The 19,420-nt window shown below is 39.5% G+C and overlaps 1 protein-coding gene across 3 annotated transcripts in view; it reads left to right on the forward strand.

Annotated features, from left to right (window-relative positions):
• Nucleotides 1-14,966: 14,966 nt before the first annotated feature.
• The window catches only part of LOC133981753 (SH2 domain-containing adapter protein F-like), a 96,937-nt gene continuing 92,483 nt past the window's right edge, over nt 14,967-19,420 (forward strand). For all 3 annotated transcript variants that reach the window (XM_062420598.1, XM_062420606.1, XM_062420614.1), the window contains exon 1: nt 14,967-15,648. In XM_062420598.1, coding sequence (XP_062276582.1) covers nt 15,217-15,648 — 432 coding nt within the window. In that variant the 5' untranslated portion in view covers nt 14,967-15,216. The remainder of the gene's footprint in view (nt 15,649-19,420) is intronic.

Genomic DNA, 19,420 nt, shown 5'->3' on the forward strand with positions numbered 1-19,420 from the left:
GAAAAGGTGTACACTGCTCCATTTAGAACTCAATTCCTTTCTGTCATGCTAAAGTTAGTCGATACACATGAAAAATAATCAATTTTTTGTTTTGTTTTGGGTTTTTTTGTTTTGTATTTGTCTGTTTTATGTGTGTTTGTATGTGCGTATGTAGTCTGCCATAGGCTACTTTTGGGGACAAATTTCAGACTTAGGTCTAGTTAATTGGGGACAGCTTATCGAATTGGAGACAAAAGCTGTGACATCAACTAGGAAAAAGCTGATTTTGGGGTCAGTGGTTAATGTTAGGGTTAGGCAAGTAGTGGTAGTGGTTAGGTTTAGGGTAAGTGTCCAGGAAATGAATGTACAGTAAGTCTATGTAATGTCCCCAAAAGTGACCATGGTCTCATATGTGTGGGTGGTTGTGTGGGTGCAAGTCCCCATAACTTAAATCATTACATTTTAAGGTGAAGGTTAAGATTTAACACTACAATGTTAAAATGTTTCCTCGTTCATTCTTTGGGGTTTTCTCAATCTTGGGATACTGCCGTGTCCTACACATCACTGCAAGTGATATTAGGTGTAAATGTTGAGAAAAAAAATCATTTGTATCCTATTACAGTCATCTTTAAGACATTGTTTTTTCATCATCCGCTGTTAGTCACAACAATGCAGTTATGACCATGACATTATTTTCAGTAAACATTACGTCACTTTCCAGTCAGTCGATTGGTGTGCAACAACGCACATGATGGATGTGGACTCAGGAATTTATGTTTTCTTGTAGAGACAATTTTCAAATGTCATTGAAAATGAGACTGTATTTTTTAAACAGAGCTCAGTTGACATTGTTGTGCAAATCATAAACTCCAAATAAACCTTTGTTAAATTCTAGTCAAGGATTCAAGCTTTCAAGCCCATACATTATGCTGGATTCCACAGCACTTTCTTTTTAGTGAGGCACTGAAACAAAGTATGTATACATAATGTTGGTGTGTGAGGAAGAAAAAACAATATTGAGCAATATTGGTATTAAAGTGGTAAGTGGGTTAAAGGAGTGTGATAATAGTAATACAAGGTGTCCATAAAGTCTCTTTACAATTTAACACATTTATTACAAAAGCAAATGAATAGACAAATCTCTGGAAATGTAATCATTTAATACACCTCTATATGGGCACCATTAGTTGCACGAAGCACATCAAGACGGTACTCGATTTCTTGCCATGTTCGCTGTAGCATAGCCTCATCAATGGTGGAAATGGCATCAGTGATCTTTTGCTTCAGGTCGTTGATGCCCCGTATCTTTGTTCGATACGCGATACACAAATGCACTGTGATTAAAAACTTTGATAACCACTGAGTACATAGACAAATCTGATTAACATATCTCATCAATTGCTTTTGTAATGAATTTTTTAAATTGTGAAGAGACTTTGTGGACACCCTGTATTTTACCAGAACTAGTTAGCAGAACTATTCATAATGTTCAAGAGCATCGCTGGTGACTTTCTACTGATGATCATGACACCTATCATAGATTTGCTGGTGAGATCATCCTCTTCTTCAACAGTGCTAGGAGTTACGTGGAAAATGTGAGGTTTTCAGATAACTGCTACCAGCTAAACAGGCGTAGAATTACAGCTGCTTTGAGACAATAGTCAGTGAGAAAAAGAATTGTAAGACAACTACCTGAAGCTATCCCAGCTTGCACTGCATATAAAGATACATCTAATAAACTACTGCTGGTTATTGTCAAGGTGGCTGTTTCCTTGAGAAAACAAGAATGGGCCTTTCAGTGGGAAATATAGGTTTATGCACACACTGGGGAGGTGTATGCACACACTGGATGTCATACATGTATATATTTTTTTCAAACAGATAACACTATCTAAGATAGTATAAGACCCCCTAGAGAGAAGCAAATCCTGATCCCAGCCAGTGTCACTTCAGTTCTCCATCCAATAACCGAAACATATGACAGTATTAAGATTAGATGAAATTTACTGTACAATTACCCCAAGAGGTGGGGATGTTCTGTATCGCTGCAACATCTTTTCATTATCCAGAAATGCAGTGTCTGTTCAAAACATGACTCTTTGGAATGAGCCGACTGCTTGGCCTCCAGGCATTACTTCATCACATGGAAAAATGTATACAGTTGAAGTGTCAATGAGTATATAAACGAACAATATGAAATAAACTAACATTTTATTATACACAGATGATATAAATAATAGGCAATAATACATCTTGTTCTCTTCTCTTCTTTTCTCTTCTCAAGTAAAATAAGGGCTGCATTTAAACATAAAGTACATCCTAAAATAAAGTGGCTGGATCATAATGGGATATGAAATCTATCCTATTTTCTGTACCTTTAGTTCAAATATTAGTGGGTATGTTTGCTCCAAAGATTTGTGCTTTGTCTTTAGTAGCGCTTCACAATTGCCATGGTCTCGGAGCATATGAGACAAACTGGTTTTGAACTGCCTGTGGAAGTATTTGCTTATTATCTTATCTTATTATTATCTTGTCTTATTATCACTTATCTGCAGTCATTGTGTATTGAGCTCTAAGCGCTTTCAAAATTCTGGTTACTTATACTCGACAATGTACCTGTGAGTGTCCTTTGTAGTCACTTGTTGACTCGTGTCACGCCTCATCTATGGTCTCTCCCTGCCATGCAGGAGTCAGCCGGTAAAACTCTGAAGCTCCACTCTGTCCCAGCACAGAGCGAAGAAGCATTCTTATCACTGGTGTATTCAAAGTTTATTAATATTAAACATATTATGTGTCTAAATTGCACCAAATTCAACACTGCATTCCCTTTGTTCCCCAGCAATGCAACATGCAAGTGAAGAGTTGATCAGATGAACAGCAAGACAAGAAATATGTTAAGGACAAACATGCAGACATACAGAGAAACAGACTGAGATTCCTTCCTTTAGTAGATAGATTATGCAGCAGATTACTTTCTTTTGTTCAGCTTATGAACTGTCAGAAAATGCAAAAGAAGGACCATCACATTTACCAAACACCAAATATTATCATCCAAAACCTAAGGACAATCAATTACCAAACAGGAAAGCAGAATATTGTCACATTTAAGCACAGTGGGGGCGTTATGTGAAAATTGTGAAGGATTTTTCAAAACGGGCAAAAAATGTAAAAAATGACGCTGTCGAAAAAGTCCAAAATGACGAAGGGTGGCGGATTGTCCCAAAACTTGCTAAAAGGTGCCAGGGGGGCCGGCTGAATGTAGAATGAGCAAAATTAAGCACAGTGGGGGCTTTTTGAGAAAATTGTGAAGGATTTTCCAAAACGGGAAAAAATGCTAAAAAACTACAGAGACGGTGCTGTCGAAAAAGTCCAAAATGGGGAAGGGTGGGGGATTGTCCCAGAACTTGCTAAAAGGGGCCAGGCGGGCTGAATGAAAAATTAGCAAAATTAATAATCTGGAGTTAGCAAGTCTGTGGCATTTTTATTGGGTATGGCACTGTTGGTCTATTGGCTGATTGATCCAATTTTGGTCCAGACTGGAGTATCTCAATAACTATTGGATTGATTAAATTTGTTATTGACATTCTTTTTGCCCAGACGACATATCTTAATCTTAACACATTACACTAAGATGGTTTACACAGTAAATATTATAAATGCCTAAAATCAGCATGTTAACATTGCCATTGTGCATAGGTTAGCATGCTGCCATTAGCATTTGACTTAAAGCATCAGTGTGCTGCCAGCATGGCTTCATACTAGTACTAGTCTAGTTGCCTAATATATAACTTAAACAATGATGATCGATTAAAAAATCATTACTGATTAATTTTCAATATACAGTAGGGCTAATTAATTGATTGATCAATTAGTCAATCAGCACCACTGAATTTAAATTCACCCAATCTGCTATATGTATGTTCCTTTCCTCTCTCTTTGACAATAACAGTTGGAAATTTTAATTTTACAGGCTTTAGCTGTGAAAACTGTCTTCTTCATCCTGTCCTGTCACTGAGCCATAGTAGCTGAGAGAATGTGCTCTGGATTGTTTGGGTCAACAGTCTGAAATAGGTCAGTGCCTCTGGATAACAGGGTTTGATGCTGCCTGCCTGCTCGGTTCCAAAATCATATGCAAATAAGACCTTTGTAAGCTCACACAGGGATGAGCTGCTGTAAAATATCCCCCAAAGTAAGATGAGTTTCACTTTTGGATGAGTTGAATATCATTACATCATTCTGACATTTCCCAAGTGAGAAATTCATCTATTTTGCTTGTGTACCTCGGAACATGGAGGTTAGCTGCAGCCTTTAAAATAGATTATAAGCACTTCCTTTCATAATATCCTCATTATAGTTTGGAAGTCACCCAAAAGAAAGGGGTGTGAATCATGTTGCTTAATTGAGCAGGACTCCTGAGATCACCTGTCTACTGTTCGTGCCACAAGATAAAGAGTTTAGCTCATGCTATGTGTGTAATGAGGCTGTGGTTATGGCTGCCAGCGGCAAGTCATCAGCCATTGAGCAGCCTGGACATCCTCCTGTCTCCCACATTACCCAGCACACATCCATCATCTTCAAGATGTAATCATCCCTCTGAAAACAGCACTTCGATGGAGTCTCTGGGATCCGCTCTTGTGCATTGACAAACCCGCGAGGAAATTACTTATCATTCACAGCTCTGTGATTGTTGGATACTGCCAGTCTCCTCCGTTTTTTAAAGGGAAATCTCAAAACTCTTTTTTTTTCTCGGCCATTCTATCCATTTTTCCCCTCAGAACATAAAACGGAGATGAGAAGCCCATTGTCTTGTTATAATTTCCCAGGGGTGAAGCTCATTGAGTGCTACTGAGCTGTGTCTAATTTGTCTGGGAAGGTGTTAGAGAGGTACTCAAGAATGCTGGATGTTCATGTTTAGTGGCATGTGAAATCTCACAGTAGAGTCTTTCAACACCTGCAGTCCCCCACAACTCAAGCATTGTTTTCACACGTAAATGGTAAACTTGTGTATCCCTGCGCTCAACAAATTCCAAAGGTATACTAATGATGGTCATTATGCACCTGGATGGCGAATAAATGTTTTCATACAGTTTTAAAAAGAAAATGAAGATTGTATCAGGCAGCAGGGATTTGGTCTGTCTTAAAGGGGAATTTACAAAAAGAAAAGTTACCCTAACAGCCACATTTGGTTTGCTGAATCAATATGCAATTACAAGACAAACAAGTTATTGATATACTGAAGATACTAGAGGGCAAGCCAACCACAACATTAGAACGCAGGCCACAGATCAATATGTAATTAATACAATCACAAAATTTAATATTACAGACAATTACACGTGAAGTTAGCTTATATTAAAGCACAATTTCTTAGATAAGCTCTATCGTCATCATATTATTTTTCCGTTTTCCAAATGTCATAATGTAAGGGTGTTCAGTGTCATCCTTTGCACATTTTCACAAAATAGCACTTTATTAAGACATTTTTGTAAACCTTGGTGCAACCTCCGTGCTGTTGTCATTAAGAAAGTGTTCCCTGGGTAAGGTTAGGATTAAACACACAATAAAAAACAGTACAGCAATCTGAGTATCAGTTTGGCAATTAATTATCAAGCAGACCCATCAATGTTCTTTGTCTTAAGTTGCTTCCTGGCAGCCTGCATCCATGTGTGTGGAAATCAGGGGGATGGCCACATATCACTAGTCCCTGTTGAATACTCTGTTTAGAGCTGTGCACTTTACCACATAAGTCAAAAATGATATAGGCTGCAATTACAGTGAAAAAATGTCAGTCAAGAGAGAATTGAGGGCACAGTCATCATCAGTTTTGGCTCTGACATGGCATGGAAACCCCATCAGCCTATTATAACCTATGACACACACACAGCCCATCATTGCTGATGCATTTGCATGACAATGGCAGTAATGCAAAGCCGCTTGGTAATATTTCTCATCTTTTACAGCCTCCGAAATTGCAGTGCAGGGTATTTCAGTGAGAAACACCCCGGAGACTGTCTACAGCTCTTTATAGCTCTCTACAGCTCCACCATTAGGCGAAACTCCCTGTGTATATACACCCAGAGCCTGGGAACGTGTCTCACTATCTAACACAACACTGGCACTAATAGGTTTCCATGAGACCAGCTTCTAAGATTGACATATTCACCTTATCGTACATGAGCCACACTTAACCTGCACAGCTGGAGACTTTCTTTGTCAGAGTAATACAGTAGAAATTAAAATTGAAGTAACAAAGAAAATGCGGCGATGGGTGGGCATACAATCACTGCACCCTCCAGCTAGGCAATCAATATGACTTTAACTGTTGGCAAGTCTCCCTTTGGTAATTGTGCTTTCGAATAATGAAATCGTATTCAAGGTGAAGCATGACCAACATAATAATCATTTTGTTGATGCGAGAACCGGAGGGAGAGTGTGGAGAAAAAAACGAGATATGTAGATGATTGTTATTACAGGGTGAAAATCCTGCTTTTTTGAAAAAACAACCTCTTCAGCAATCAAACAACAACCTCAGTGTGAGAAGTCCAGCCATGGAGTTCTGAAATGTGCTGGACCCAATGAGTGACTCAACAATGATAATGAAAATTTACATTTACAAAAAATTAACCAAACTACTAAGAACATTTCCACTACAAAACATCATGCTTCAAATCCATTGAAAGTATTACATTAGCTGTTTCCTTTTAAATGTCCCTTCCTTTAAATGGTGCAGATACGGTGTTGCATACAGTGGTGCATTACAAAGCAACAGTGAAGAGAGAAAGGAGCAAGCAGAAACTTTTCATTCATCATAGTCCATTGAGTGAAGAGGCAAGCTTCAAAACCATGCTGCTCTAATCCATCAACACACTCACATCCCTAAATATTACACTAAACAACTGTCATTGCAACACACAACAGTCCAAGTCATCCCCCAGAATACAACTTGAATTAACAAAGAAAGCAAAAGTTGAAAAAGTATGTTTTGTTCTCTATTTCAGCCGCAGGACTGTTCCTAATATCTCATAAAGTGGTTTGGTGCAAACGTCATTTAAATATGTAGTCCAGCTTTAGAAATTGCACATCAGCATTTCATTTGTGCCCTGTCCTTTCATGTTCTTCATCAAGGCCATAAATCATTCAGGATATCTGCCAAATATTTAGCTTCGTTTTCAGCAAGTGTGTGCAGCATCTTAAGCATTACAGCTACACACTTAATAGGCAGTAAATCCTTATTTTGCATGATTTGGCAGTGCCAATTCTAGCAAACTGTGTGACATACTTAGCTGGGTTCAAAAGGTAACATGTCGACTGAAGTGCTTTCCTTGCCAACAAATTTTAGGCTTCCACAGGATATTGACAGAAGAATAATTAGAGTAAAACCAGCAGAAGAAATATTTAGGAGGATTCGGAGAGGCATTCATTAAATAATTGGCAATACTGTTACATGCTGTTAGATCTGCAAAAAAGCGTACAAGAGGGAGAGTCCAGTGAGACGTGATTGGATCAGAGAATTGCATGGAGTGGACTGCCAAAAGGAAGAGAAGCTGCCACTGAGGTAAGGTCACACTCTGAGATTAGATATAGAGATTAGATGTATTCCCTCAGTGAACCAGTCTACAGATACTGTGTTTACCCTGCAATAACAGGTTTTTATGATTTGTACAAGAGTGAGAGGAATGATCCTTTAAGAATAGCAGAGAAATGTTTTGACTTGGATCTTTGCTATAGGTCCTACATATGCATCAAAACGTAAATGTCTAAGTGATTTCATGCTGGAGCGGTGTATGCAAACCAGGAGAAAAATCAAATACAGTTTTTATGTGCCGAGGACAACACAGACTGTGCACATGAAAGCTCAGACAAGTACTGGAATATGATTAATTACCACAACATAACCCAACTTTGAATAGAGCTTGAGCGAGACACACTATGGCTTTATATGGCAGGTAAAGCAGAGTATATTCTCACATACTGAACAAGAATGGTATGATCATGGAATTACTCTTTCCACACATAAACTAGTTGGAAAGGCCAAGGATATACTGTGATATCTAACCAATCATGGTGATGTTGCCCATCGTATTCCAGAATCTGTTGCTGAAATGAACATCAATGAAATAACGATTTTTTTTCTTGTTTTTTTAAAGCATCATTCAGCACTCATATTCATACCACTGCACATCACAATTTGTGAATACTGATATGGTTAATGGTTTTTATAACAATTTGACATTCGACTTTCAGTGGAAACTAACTGTACTTAAGCTTAATTTGAGACACTTGTACCTTAATCAAGTATTTGCTTTTTTTTGTTATACTTTTTACTTCACATCTTTTCTGACAGCTACAGTCAGTTACTATTTGCTTATTAGTTTATTTAAAAACATTGGAATTGATATTAAACACACTTAACATTATATAATGTAGTTCAAATGAGCTCCATCTTATGAAACCTTGAAATGTGGCTTTCATGTTAATGTATCAGCAGTAATCTTATAATGTATTTTATATTGAAGCAGACATTCTGCATAGACTCTTTTTACTTTCACTTTTATTTACATTTAATTACTATGCTTCTATTGAGGTAAACATTTTAATGTTAGAATTTTACTTATAAGTGAGTATTTTTAAATGATGGTATCTGTACGTTTGCTTAAATAAAGAATTTTCTTCCACTGAATGTCAGAGTAGTACAAACAGTGAAATAGTGTTGTTGTAATCAGTTCTTTGACAGAGCAATTATCTTTTTAGGGAGAGGACACATATAGAACTACGCAAGACAGAGGTCACGCTTCACTACACTACAATATACTGCACCTTTTTCCACTGTTGCCATCAAAGTCTCCAATAAAACAGTAAATGTACGTTTAGCTCATATCTATGCACACCTGCATCTGGGCAGATGGGGGGGACCACACACATAAATCAGATTAGTAATCTGTCCTTGTCCTCCTTCACAGCACAGGCGCCCATTAATACTTCATTTCATCTCTGCAGTGGCGAGCCTTTCTGTAATAAACAGAGGTGACAGCCACACAGTTGCTGGATGAAAGGCTAAAGGAGCGAGCTTTTAAGATCTGCTCTTTGATTGACAGGCATGGGAAAGCAAACAAATCTCCACAGTCAGACTAAAAAAAGGGAAAGATTGATGATTCAAACACATGGGATGGAACCCTTCAGGGTATCATTAATTATTAATAAGGGGCAGCAAGCAAAATATTACACAGTGCTTTAACCTCCCCTTTGTATGTTCGCTGTGGATATCATGGATCTATATTCAATTTTATATTGACTCCCTCTATTTGTTTGGGTGATGCACTTACACTTTGTGTCATTAATATCACTCACACACCAATGAACTAGAGTGACTGACTGATCAAAGTTAAAGGTTCAAAAATCCATTCTTTAAACTAGAACAATACGCCCGTTGGGGCGCTGCAGCATATTTACTTGCCAAAAGACACACGCTCATAGATTAAAGCAGTGAGAAGAATGTATATTTGTATATGAAGGTCCCAAACACACGGGCCCTGGAAATGCAGACTAAATCCATGTGAGGTGTATCAAATGGAACTGCATGTGTGACTTGGTGTGGAGCTGTCCATGCTCTCCTGAAGTTTTGATTCCTCTTTCTGGTTTTGTCTGTTGTTTTCCACTGCTGAGCTGCCGTTCGTTGTTGACCTTAAAATTCAGAGTGTTGTCTGAAATTAGTTATACATAACCAGGGGCCACATGTTGGTTACGGGCAAATGTCTTAAAGGGTTAATTGGAAAGTATGAGAACCTGTAGCTGCAGGTGTCTCCAATGATCTCTCCAGTCTCATTTGCTGCTGACTGTCCTCACGGTGCTCAGCTGAAAAGTAAATATGTCAAATGTGGCTTTTATGCAGTTGACTAAATGATAATTTATGAGTGTAGTAGAGTAAGTTAGTAGTTTGAAATGAGATCCACACAACCAAGGTTAGTTAGGCCATTTGTGAATAAGATTGTGTATGTAAAAGAATGTATGAGTACCTGTTACCTGAGAGGGCTCCAATGACCTCTTTTGTCTCTTTCACTGGCGATCATTCTCACACCGCTCAGCTGAAAAGTAAATGTTAAAGTGCGTTTTTTTTGCAGTTGAGTACATTATAATCTATGAGTGTAGTTGAGTCAGATAGTTGTTTGAAATTAGATCCACACAACCAAGGATATGTTAGGCCATCTGTGAATAAGATTGTGTATGTAAATTATCATCGTTAATGTTGTTACAGTGGGATGAATCAGCTGGGGTAATCAGAAAGTATGAGTACCTGTAACCTGAGGTGGCTCCAATGTCTTCTTCAGTCTCTTTCGGTGGCGATCGTTCTCACATCACTCAGCTGAAAAGTGTAATAAAAATGTAATATTTTATGCAAGTGTTATCTGAAAAAATATATTTTCCCGTGTTTTAACTGGTGTTACACCAAAATCTATGACCGTCAGAAATGGTGATCTGTGTTGCTGGCTCTCTGCTGAAGAAGTTGTTATAAACCTAAACTTCACCTTTACCTCAGTGGAGACCTCACGTCCCACCCTAATCTAAAAGACAGTTGAAAAGGAAATGTGTTGAGTGTCGATATATATACTCTATAAATATAGTGATTGTTTACTTTGCAGCTTGGCTGTTTATTGGTAACCAACATGAATGCAGCCTCTCATAAATAATGAAGGTCAACAACATGATACACGACATATGCAGTATACAGTAGATTTTACATGTCAAAATGTCAAAATGTCTATCAAAATACAATACACTAATAATGAAGACACATTAAGTTGTACTAAAAGTCACTAGAGTTGTTGCTTCATTGCACAGGTATCTGTACTTACGCACCAACTGGAATGTTTTTGTGTTTACTAAAGCCTAAATTCAAATAAATAATCATAAATAATTTGTCATTAAAAGAATATAATGCATTTTTATGTTTTTTTGCAAAAGCATTTGAATTATTATGATTGATTTAAAACTCAGATCTCAGATCTCTGGGAACCCCGATTTTAAAATATTCTTGTTTATCAGCACTGCTTCACCTTATGTTCATATGGTACATCACACCGTATCACACCGAGAGCTCTTAAGTGAAATCGCTGCCTTCTGCTGTCTTGGGCAATTAAGTATCGATTTCCCTGCTTCGGGACCTTGGTGATCCAGGTGTTGACTGACAGGAGACTATTACACCTTCACAAATGTTTCACCTCCCTCAGTCTGGAAAACCAAATCAAAAACCACCTGCTTGAATGACAGGGAGAAAAGCATTTGACACAAAGCACACATTGCACAGTAGTGTGAGAAAACAACCGTCTTAGTTTGTGTGTGCATGTGTTTGTGCCCGTGTGAGTGTGAAATGTAAGAGAGAGAGAATGAAACAAAAGATTCAAACAACAATACACATTTAACAGTACTTCAAAGAAGAAAAATGGATTTATTATGAGTGATGTCTGCTATGGCCACACACACTCTTTATTGGTTGCCATGTATAATGCAGGTTTTATTCAAACCAAACACCACATTATTGCATCCTTCAGTGTTTTGCATTTAATCAAAAGCAGCAAGTTTGTGACACTGACCTTTTCCTGCATTAGTGCTACCACAAACCCATCAAACAACTTTTTATTTTATTTTAAAATTATTAGACTTGTAGGTTAGAGAAAAATGCAGCATAACAACAACGCAATAACATTTGGCATTCTGTTGTCTCTTCAGCCATAAAATTGATGAAGAGACAACAGTTGGATGAGGATGCCCTTGCTTCAGTGTGCATTTTGGTTTGAGACAACTTTGCAGCCAAATTTATTTCTAATTCTCATTTTAAACAGTTTACTTGACACAAGGTTATTGTAAAATAATCCAGGGTTTTTCTGTTCCGCTGGGAAATGCATCAGACAAATGGAACAAAAACACACATATTAGTACAAAATGCTTCATTTGCGTGTGTAGCAGTTTTTCCACATACTGTACAATAATTCCTTCTCAGCTGCACCATTTGGCACGGTTGCAACATAACAAATCAAAAGTGAGAGGGGTCTACCATTCTCTGCTAAATAAATAAGAATCCTTTGGGTTGGAGAATGAGCATTTAATGAGGAATGTAATTAAAATATGTAGCAATTTCCAGTTGGTGCTTTTAACGGCACTTGAATTCCTTACAGGTGAAGTATTTTGACATTCAGCAGCATTCTTCACCGGTTCATGTGTGGTTATCATACACTTGCAAAGGCGGATGAACAAGGCATTACAATAACAAAGACTGAATGAGCTTAGAGCATGTGATAACAGTCCACATTGCGGTGAGAAAAAGAACTGACCAAGACATCTTTACATGTTACACAAAACAGGCATTTAATGATGCTTAGATCTTTAGAGGAGGAACGCGGAAAGGAATGTAGCTCATATTTTGATTACGAGACATTTATATCACTAAGTGTCCCCAAAAATATTGGGCTCACACTGTATATCCTGACAAATTGTTCCTCTGATTTCCTCAACCTAACCATGCCACTACCTGCTGTAGAATAATTTCCAGCAGTGCCTGTGAAACCTCAGAGGCAACTGACTTAAAGAGCAAAATAAACTTGTCACATGTCTTGCATGCAACTGCCAAGGGAATTAGCGTTCACCTATAGCAAACCAGAACTGTCATCTTGTATTTGCTATGTAAATGTGATGCTTCCTACTATATACATGCACCACCATTATCGCTGACACGCATAGCAGAGGAAGTCTGTTCATAAATCTGCAACCTACTTGTTGTTTAATTAGTGTTTCAGTTTATTAAACCAGGTAGCCTGGGGTCAGCACTTAACAGGCTGCAGTCCAGTTGATCATAGTGTTACAAGACTGTTACAATAACTTTCTAATGACTACGTTCAATACTAGTGTGGAAAAATGGAAAGTCTACTTGTTAGGGTTTTCTTTAAGCTCCGTTGTTGCAACTGAAAGTCCTGACTGAAACCAGCATTCACCACCTGTCACAGCTAAGTGTTTTCAGTTGATTTAACTTGTGAGAGATATTGACTATTTGTGCTAATACACTTACACAGAATCCTATACATTTCTACACAAATTCCTCCTGGTGAGCACTGTGCGTGCACAGGCTACTTTGAAGACTATTTGTATCCTATAAGGTGCTGGATTACAGAATTTGCATATTAAAGGGTGTCAGTGATGGCAGCTAGATGGAAATTGGTAAGTGAAATGGGGCAATGCAATAAAAGATCTATAATGAGAGTCAAGCTCGGTAACTGAAATGACACCTGTTCCTGCTTACCACAGATTCTCTAATACCTACCACATGAGACAGGCTATTACCCTGCAGTGCTGGCAAAATTTGATCATCTTGTGTACGGGTAAATGCTTGTATACAATGTGGCTTCACTTATAGTATGTATATAGCTGTCCTAAAATATATCATGTAATATGTGAGCTGGAACAGGCCTTTCACTTTTTGCTCCTTTTTCTGAAAGATTGTTTTTCCTGGCAACATAAAAGGCCAGTGCCGCAATGAACTAAGGGCCATTTGAATCCATTTCCCTCATCCTTTGTTTTAAAGCTTTTATGTGTAATACACTATTGAACAGATTAATGTCCTGGCTGTGGGGCAAAATTATTCCTATAAAGTGCAGGGAAATTGCACTGGTCAAATTTCTCTTTGCATGCTCAAAGTGCTATGATGGCAGGATTTCAGGAGAGAAATAATAGATTTTGTTTTGATCTCTAGAGCATAGAGTTGTCTCTCCCAGGGGCCTGCCAGGGTTAAATTCTGATCTTTACACTGTGACTTGCTCAAGGCTGTGTGTGGCGTTATTAAAAAAGAAATATTGCTTCATAAAATCCCACTGTGCTGTAGCCATGACTCCTGCTAATGCAGACTATCGTTGGAGTATGTCTCTGGTAGGGGAAATAGGATTTTTTTCATCTATCCTTTGATTGCCAAGGCAATTAGTGTTTGGCATGTGAACCGATGACCCTCTGCATCAAAGAGATTGAAAGACACCTTGGAGAGAAATGTTTACTTGTATTGTTGCTTTAAACAATTCCCCTCCTCTACTCATGGATTTGTTTAATGAACTTAGCTCGAGCAGGTTCCTGTGTTAATATAGACTCAGCCAACCCTCTCAACTGGTCATTTGCAATGCAATGCACAATTAAAATGGTCTGCTGTGGCCATCTGGGCATGAGAGCACTGAAAATGAGCAAAGGACACTTTACCCTTGAGTTCTATTGGTGGGAGAAATGATGACCTGAAGTGTTTTTAAGCAATGAATGCAATCACTTGTTCAAGTTAAAATTTCTTGACATGGAATGTAGAGTTTGCTGTGAAGAGGGGAGGAAAATATAGCTAGCCAATTAAAAAAAATCTGTAATTTGTAATGAATCATTTTACTGGTATTTCAAATGCTATATTGCTGATATATATTAAATTGTCTGTAGGCATACCTGAGAATTTAAATTGTCCTGTGGTAGACTACTATGATTCACAAGGGGTCTCAATCAATCAATCAATCAATCAATCAATTGTGAAATCATTTTCTTTCCTTTTATTTCACATTAGAAACAGAAGAAAACTTACTCCTTTTATTCAGATTAGCATCATAGCACCTCTGCTATCCCAGACACAGTATTCTATATAACGTATCTTTGTTGATCCCTGAAACAAGAGCTCAGCGCTTGAGACAAAATTGGCAACGGATGTCTGCAGCAGTTCCTGGTTATTCATCACACTAGTCACCCGTCATATGAGTTTCACAAGTCCGGTAGATGGCAGTGAATGTTCTCAGGTAGGGAGGGCAGGTTTGTGTGTATGTGTGTGTGTGTGTGTGTGTGTGTGTGTGTGTGTGTGTGTGGGGGGGGGGGGGGGGGGGGGGGGTGTTCCTGTGTTGCGTATTCTTGAAACCTGACGTGGTGAGCAGCCGAGCAGTCAGAGCGACAGCGGCGTGCGTGTGTATGTGTGTGAGTGTATGTGTAGATGTGTGTTTTTGTGTGACAGAGTTGCGGCGGGGCAGATCACAAAAGTGCCTGTGGCTGCGTTCCCCCGTCAGCTCGCGCACCATTTCTCCGGATCACCAGAGTCGCACGAGACTGGCGACGCGCTCCAAAGCCGGTCTGCTGGCCGCGGGTGATCCGAGGATCCCACTTTGACGAACATACTCGGGCTCCGCTGGCAGGAAAGGTGGAACTAAACTACATTCATTGACTTGTGAGCGATGCACTGGCAGCATGGCCAAGTGGTTCAAGGAGCACCTAGGATTCAAAACTACCAAAGCACCCCCTCCGGCGCCCCCGAAACCGGACTACAGACACTGTCACACCGGTGTGCCCGGTGCGCCTGGCTACCAACCAACAAGCTCCGGGACCACCTTCCCAAGCCCTGCTCAGCCGGACATCCTTGCTGCTTACAAACTACAAAAGGAACTGGACTTCGAGGACCCGTACACTTCAGGTGGAAATATTTCGTTTGCCCCCAGCTTGAACACTGTGGGCTCGCCGGATATCAAGTATGTGTCACCAAAGCACCGACTTATCAAGGTGGAAACAATCGAAAAGAGCAGCCCGGCTCCGGGCGGCGGTATCACAGTCACCCAAGCTGTTGCTGTGGGGAGTGTTAAATCTCCTACTTCACCTCCCTCGGACCACGACAACAAGGAGAAGGTGGGTGAAGTTTAGTCCAAACATGAGTCTGTAGTCAAATGTTCAAGCATAGGGCTTCTAAACTAGTCTACATGCTCAACCAAATAACCAAAACAAACGAATAAACCAAACAAAAAGAAAAACATTTGGATTTATTATTTTCTCAATTTGAAGTCCCAACATTAAAGTTCTTGTTCATTATACTTTTTTCTCTTTGTAAATAAAACATGATCTGTGTGAAGCTTGAGCTGACCCACTCCTGTAAGGAATGAATCGTTACAACCGGCAGAACTTGTTATCACAGCCGCACAACGGCTGTCCACAAGAGTTGCGACATCCACCTCAGTCTAATAACTAACCTTCACTACAGGGAGTGCTGTGGAGGGAACAGTCTGTGTACTGTGTTGACACTTTGCTTAATATTGCAGCAGATATGCGTTTAAACACCACAAATAAGTTGGTGTCAAGTGCAGCCACACACGGGTCTGCTGGGTTAAATGTGAGTGTTGTGTGCCCTAATTTAACTAATTCCTTTAATCTTATTTAACTAGACAGATCAATTTAGTCAATGTTCTTTATGTGGTGATGTCTGCTGTCTTGAGGGGGAAATGATTTGTGATGAGTTTATGGATACATGGCTCTAATTTGAGCCTCTCTTGGTGGTGTTCTCTTCATATAACAATATTGGACTAGCACCTTTGCTTCTTTTTTTTAAGTCTTAGGTTGTGGCCCATGCAAGGAGCTTGTTGCACACTAATAAGCACGAAGTGAACATGGAGACAGACAAGCAGTGCACATGCAGGCTGTGCCTTGAAGCACGCTGTCATGTCAGGCTTCTCAGGAATTTATACGCACCGAGTTCATTTAGAGAAACCTGAGATGTTCAGTGTCAGTGAGTTTAAGGATGAACTGTATGATGAGTGTGCTCCCGCTGAGGAATGTTGCAGTGTTTACATAGTTTAGATACAGAGAGAGAAAACACAACAACTACCTGAAAAGACACACTGTTTCCTCCTGACATGTGCCAAAGTGAGATCATGTCTCAATCTCATCTGCATTCTAAAAATGTTTTGGTCATCTTGATTGCACCTTCAGATTACGTCCTCCTCTTGTGTTCGCTTTTTGACTTGTGACACGTGACGAGTCCACTGTCGGTTTAAGTTTAACACAGTTATTTATATTCCACAGTGTCTGCGACCTGTCACAAGAGTGCTGTGTGAAAGAAGACGGGGCTTTTTTTCACCTCAGTTTTGATCACAGAACACAACTGCTACTGTCATCTATATTTCCCATATGCCCTCAGCACAGAGAGCGGGAACCATGTGAAGCTCATAAAATCTCTGTCGATGTTTGCTCTCGCAGACTGTCAGCCACTGTTTTCAGCAGCCCTCCTCAACTTGGCGTTGAGGTTTTATTAGTCGTACAGCTCGGTGTCACAAGCGAAACAACGAGGAAACTGGAGTTTGTAATTTACACGCCACAACTGCAGCTGTTCACGCTTCTTAAACAGATTATAGTTGACTCTTGTTAATTGAAGCTTTTTTAAATCTCCCCCAGTCAGGATACAATTGCCTATCTGTCTCTCTTCATGTGCACATATGGCTTTAATAGATAGGCAGATAATTGTGTAGGGTTTAAAATACCTCACACCTACCAAGTATGGATGATGTTATGGACAAGCTAAATCAGTACTGACAGCTGTTGGGCTTAAGCAGTATGTCGAGAGAAGGGTTAAAGGTTTTCTTGTCAGGTGTTGAAGGTTAAATAAAAATTGTGTCATTGTGGAGAGGGATGTGTGATGGAGAACACAATGATAATGAAGCTATTTTTGTAGATGTCATCCAGGTCGTCCCCTCCCCTTCACACCAACCCTTAGGTTAGTGTACACTTTCAGCAAAACTGGAGATATATATTTTTTGTTTCCAATATTAAAAAAACCTCCAGAAAGTTAGAAATTGTCTGTGCAGTATAATCCATCAGAGCAATAATGAGTTTCTCTGTGTTTTCCTTATTTTATTAAGCTGTGAGTCACCTACAACCCTCAGGAGGAAAAGGGAAGTTTGCAGCAGGAATTGTACATACATCTTCCAAAGCAGCTCAGCAATTTTACAAAACCCTTTCTACTCAGTAACCACTGTTGCTTCCAAGCGTGCAATGCGGCTTTAGGTTGAAAACTTATGTGAGGATTACTGTTAGTCTGGAAGCTAAGGGTCTTCTCTCCAACTGTGGCTGGCCATGATAATTGTTTGTAAATCCTTGTTAGAGGGACTCTCCAGGTGAGGATTTAGAAAGTGCTGTTAATGTAGGATCGTCTCCTGTACAGCAACGTGTTTTAACAGTCTCTGTGGGAGGACACACTGTTTGCAGTTTGTTTCATACGCCCTCCCTTTAGATTGGTGTTGAAAGGTTGAAAGTGTGCAGGGTTCACAGTATGTTCTTGTTTTTTAATGCTTTGCGTTGACATTGTTTTATAGCACAGCAAAAATGGGAGACATGTCACACACACACACACACACACACACACACACACACACACACACACACACACACACACACACACACCTGCACATCAGATTGATAGTAAATGGACAGACTAAACGCTGACTGCTGGAGACTGAGCAAAGAGTACACGAGTGTCTTAACAGCTCTGCTTGGTTCCATTGATGTTTTAATTACTTGACTCATGAATGCTAATTATATCATTGGTAAACCTCATGCCTGAAATGCCAATAGCAGCTTTAAGTGTTTTTTCCCTCAGTCCATTTCTATTCTCTGAGCTTTCGTGTGGGGAAAGAAGGCAAGACGACAATGTAAATCTGCTCAGCAAAATGTAATGTATCTGCTACGTTGTTACGGGTCGTCTTATTTCATCTCATAGTTTTACCCATTCTGTGTGCCAATCATCATGTAAGAAGTGACAGTTTATTTAGGTGACTTTAGTCTAAGGAGTTGCACTCTTCATACTCATCTTAAAAACTGAAATTCAAATATTTTGATGCAGACTGTTGATGCGTTCATGGGAGTTTTGAGTTTTTAAAGCGTTGTTGTATGTTTTGTTTTTAACGTTGCCAAGCCCTTCATGGTAGAGTGAGCTGAGAGGGATGATCAATTATCATCTTGCCATGGAGCCAATTAAGGGCCTCATCTACCAGCTCATCGCTCTGCTCAGCACTAACCTAACTTCTCTCAAGGACACCCGAAAGTGATGACGAGCTCCACTCGGTAATGTGTAAACAAAGGAAGAGGCGCAGAGCTGACAGGCTGCGGCATCCTTGTGAAATGCAGTCTGTCATCATCAGTATCAGTCTGTGCACCTAAGGAAACTGCTGCTTCAATCTATCTTTGGCTCCCTTCAGAGCTCGGAGTCCCTTTCTACTCAGTGATCCTCCGAGCCGGCTAGCATATCTGTCTGTAGAAGTATGCCGTTGAGTCAGAAGCCGAGACAGTTATTATGCAACCAACAGAAGCATCTTGATCGACTGATTCAGTCTCTGTTTATGTGCTAATATTCCTTCCCTTCCATGCACCTTTTTTTTTTAGCATGCTGTAGGTGTTTAGTTTGTTAGAAGAATGTTCTCAAAATTACACTGAAATATGGTGGAAAGTCAGGCTTAAGATCAAAGAAGAAGTGATGATCTTTTGATGAAGAGAGCACCACTATGGGACCATTTATAAAAGCATATTTTTTCTCTTAACTACTGAATTGGAAGGCCTTGAGGCAAAATTCGTCCTTTTCATACATTCATACACTTTGTTTTGAGATGAATTGCCACAGACATAGTTTTTCTGCCAT

Source organism: Scomber scombrus, chromosome 1 (assembly GCF_963691925.1).
Source record: "Scomber scombrus chromosome 1, fScoSco1.1, whole genome shotgun sequence".
In the NCBI taxonomy this organism is placed as follows: Eukaryota; Metazoa; Chordata; class Actinopteri; order Scombriformes; family Scombridae; genus Scomber; species Scomber scombrus.